Raw genomic sequence first — 4,272 nt, forward strand, 5'->3', positions numbered from 1 at the left:
CGCCTGTCTTTTTTGTTTCTGCGACTGTCGCCGCCTACGGAACGCGCTCCGCTTTTGAGTCGAAAAGATCGTCTGCTAAAAAGGCCTGCTCTCGGCGCCGTATGTTCGTTCGTTGCGGCGTTCGTTGCGCCATCTCTTGTCTTCCGTGCGAAGCGGCGCCGTTTTGTTTGCAGACCGGAGGCGTCGCTGCGTTTCCATAGGAGCTAAGCCTTTTTCTTTCTTTACTTTTTCCTCAGGTAAGTTCGCTCTTTGCAAATTTTACGAAAAAAATGCACCATCTGTGGGCAACGCTGCACAAAGTCGTAGCGCGATAGGTTAAGAAACCGAATTTTCCGGTCGATTTAAAGAGCCTACCGTCTCCTTGTTTCACCCGGTAGTTCACTGCACCAATATAAAAGTTTACTACTGGTAGCGTCACTGAGCAAGAACGATAGAGACGCTTCGCAGCAGCCCTGAATAGGCGCCGTTATAACCGTCCTTCAGCTTTTGTTTCCTCTTCTTCCGTTCACTTCACTTCATTATTACCATAGCAGGCCAGGTTATTGGCATTATAGATTCTACCCTGTCCTTCTCCCAGCATTATCATTTGTGGAGGCTTGTAACCGCCCATTTCAGTGGCTCATTATATCGGTAAAACAAGAGGTCAGCAATGGCGGATATAATCTGGCGCGCGTGCAAAGCGTACTATACTGGCTCGAGCTCGAGCGCCAGAAGCTGTTTCAGGGAACGAGCGTCGCGAGCATCTTAAGATCGCGTGTTCTTCATTCGACTCTACGCTTTGCCCAGACGCATCTCAAGATGAAGGGCTCTTTTCTTCTGACCCAAGCCTGCACCGCCAGCGCCCCAGCTGCCGCATTAGACGCAGCACTTATTTTCGGACATGGCACTTTCCAACGACTGGCACTGCTGTGCACCGCGATTTCCATCTTCATCGCAGTAAGCGACAGCCTCGTTACCGTGGTATTCGCACAGCCCATCGAACACTGGTGCAGGCCACCGCCGGAGCTAGCTTACATGCCGACCGACGTCTGGAAGAATCAGAGCATCCCCGTGGAACCGGACGGCACGTTCAGCAAATGCACCCGCTACGAGCCTCCACTGGACGCGGGAAATGCGACGGAGAACCGAACCGTGGTCTTTTGCGACGAGTGGGACTACGCTCTGGCGACCACGGGGAAGTCCATCATCAGCGAGTGGAACCTGGTTTGCCACAGACACCGGCTCCTTTTGCTCCATTCGCTCGTATACTTCGGTGGAGCCGTCGCCGGGAGCGTGATCGGGTACTTCGGGGACAGCTTTGGCCGCAAACCAGTTTTCGTGGTCGCGCTGTTACTGCTAGTCGCCTCTGGCACGGCCATAATCGTCTCCAACACGGTGCTCACGTTTATCATCTTGCGCTTTCTGACATCGGCGACATCTTTGACGGTTTTGAACATGGCGGCAGTTCTGCTGTTCGAGGTGACGGAAACAACGCATCGCGTCGTCTTCTGCTCCTTTGCCTCCTCGTGCACATCCGCGGGGCTGACACTGTTCCAATTCCTCTTACTGGCGGTAGGTGGACACTGGAGGCTGGCTCAAGCGATACTTATGGTGGCGACAAGCTTCCTCCTGTTCGCTTCCTACGCCATTGAAGAGTCTCCTTGTTGGCTGCTGGCCTCGGGCGACATCCAAGGTACCGAGCGCGCAGTGCTCTCGGCTGCAAAGGTAAACCGCTACCCCCTAGACGACGTGAAGGCCAAGATGACTCACATCAAGTACGTGATGTTGCGGAGGGCAACACGCAAACGAACGTTCAACAAGCGAGCCCCTTGGACCTTGTCCTGAACAGTTCTCTGCGTTTCCGATCCGTCACCCTTTTTTCGAGTGCATTCATGACGCTCCTTCACCTCTACGACACCAGTCTTAACAAAACCTTGGTAGAAAACCGGACGGTGCACTTAACCCTAATAGTTGCGCGGCTACTTGGTTCGATAGCTTTCTTGTATATCGTGCACTACCTGAGCCGGCGCAAGATGATTTGCGTCGCCATGTTACACATGTCGGTCGTGCTAGGCTTTCAGACTTGGCTGGATTGGCAAAAGGACGACAGCATCCTGCCCATTGTCACAATTATCATTAAGGTAATTGTTCTGGAAATGATTTCAATGACGATATTTGTGTATTTGTTGGAGATATTCCCCACTGTGCTTCGAGCCACGAGCTTTTCCTTAGGCACCATGTTCGGTAGGAGCGGAAGCGTGCTAGTGCTCTTGATCACGGGGCCCAACCCGCCAATTAATCGAGCTCTCGCCATGGCGGTAAGCGCGGTGATGTTCACTTTGATCGGTTTAGCTTTTCTTGTTTTACCCGAAACGAGGAAGGTAATGGCCACCAACACCATTCGCGAGACAGAACTTGAGGACATGTGGCAAGTGCCTGCCAGAGAAAACTTTACGCGTCTCAGAACTATTCCTACGGGTCCAGATGTTTCTAAGAAGTCCTAGACGCCATTTCTTTTTATTAACGCCGCTTTTCATGATGTGACATTTTATAAAAGAAAAAAGTGCAATGTGTCAGTGGCGTCATCGTCTGTACGCGTCTGCCCTGAATCCGCAAGTGCACTGTTCATGCATTAAACAAAAAACTGTGTTCGCTTCAGAAATCACTGCGTACACGCCCAAAAAATGTCTGAAAAATGTTCTTTTCACACATATGAATGCTTCGAACACGTATGTAGCAGGGGTTTTCCCAGGAATTGAAATTAGGGGGGTGCCTAAATGTCTAGGGGCCGGGGGGGGGGGGGGGGGGGGGGCGGTGTTGGGGAGGGGGGGTGCGCTGAGAATAGAGGAGTCGTTGCGATTTAAGAGGGTGCCTCCAGAACAACAAGGGGGGGAGGGGTGTACATCTCCTAGGGGTGTGTAGAGAAATCACTCGTCTGTAGACAGTCTTAATTGGAAAGCACTAACTATACTATGAAGTGGAGCTGGCGACGTCTGTAACCGCAAAAAACAAAAACAAAACAATAAAACGCTAAAGAAATGCCTATTCTCTCGCTGGCTGAGCAAAACGGCTCATATTGCGAATTCGGTGCACGGTGAATAGACCCTTTCCGAAATTCAGTCTGGCCACTTCAATCACTATCATCATCTCTGGAACGGCATCTGTGCCATACCAATGGCAGCCTTCTAGTGACTGATAAAGGAAGACGTTGAAGATGCTCCTAAGCGGATCTTGCGAGGCCTGTACATTCGGGGGGTCAGTACGACGCGACAATGGAGTGGAACACAAGAGCCAAGTAAGCGTTTATTTCTAATAACTCAGATTCAATCAATTTGTGCGCGGCACACAATCGGCTTTACAGCACTTTGGTGTGTAGAATTTTCTCGAGGCACCTGAGTGGCTTGGAGCTTAATTATGAATGCAGGTTCTTGGTCACCATCAAACTGAAAGTGATCGAGAAAGAACTCACACCGAACAATTCCGCGCGTGCCGTTGACTTGCGAAAGTGACGGTGCCGATAAAAGTTCATTTCCGCCATTGATATGGCAAAGCCTAAACTGCTTTACAAACCACCAGATGGCACTGAATTTCGGAAAGGGTCTATCGCCGGCGAGCCTTGCCGGTGGCACCGGCGACCAAAAACGCGCCAGTGGTGCACCACATGACCCTCTTCACTTGAACACAAAGTAGTAGTAGTAGTAGTTTATTGTAAAGTGAAAAGGAGGTAGAAGCAAGGCGAAAGGTTAGTCTCCCAGTGGTGGAGTCAGCTTTCTCACCTTGCTAGGGGGATAGGGGTAACCAAGAGTGGTTGAAGGAGAGGTGGCGCAACAAACACTATGATACACTATAAATTAATACACTATGACACACTATTTACACTGTGATGCAATATTAAACGAATTGCGTGGCTAATTGTGATCCTTTCCTGACGTATTACAGGCTGCTATAGCCTGCGGATTTTAAATAGTCAAGCAGTGCTCTTAAAGCTTTTGTTCTCGAATGCCGCGAACCTGTCGGGAACAGGAGTGACTTGGTGTTGCCAGCAGGAATGTTAAGCTGTTTGAGGGTGGTCACAAGTGTTTCTCGGTGGTTGCTCACCGCTCTGCAATGCCAGAGAATGTGTTCGATGTCCCCCGTGGCACCACAGGCACTGCAGGCTGGGGATGACAGGCGTTTGATGAGATGCAGTCGAGAAGCGGCTCGGGCGCAGCCTACCCTTATCCGATGAAGTAGAGCTTGTTCCAGCCTGCTGAAGTTTTTCTTGGGAATTGTGTACGGCGGTGTTCCAGCCGC

The 4,272-nt window shown here is 50.8% G+C and overlaps 1 protein-coding gene across 1 annotated transcript; it reads left to right on the forward strand.

Moving 5' to 3' along the window:
- The first annotated feature begins 798 nt into the window (after positions 1-798).
- LOC120851096 (solute carrier family 22 member 8-like) lies at positions 799-1,824 on the forward strand. Its single transcript, XM_040223648.1, has one exon. The coding sequence runs from the start codon at positions 799-801 to the stop codon at positions 1,822-1,824; it is 1,026 nt and encodes a 341-aa protein (XP_040079582.1).
- Positions 1,825-4,272: the final 2,448 nt, after the last annotated feature.

Source organism: Ixodes scapularis, unplaced genomic scaffold (assembly GCF_016920785.2).
Source record: "Ixodes scapularis isolate PalLabHiFi unplaced genomic scaffold, ASM1692078v2 PGA_scaffold10__122_contigs__length_95168666, whole genome shotgun sequence".
Classification (NCBI taxonomy): Eukaryota; Metazoa; Arthropoda; class Arachnida; order Ixodida; family Ixodidae; genus Ixodes; species Ixodes scapularis.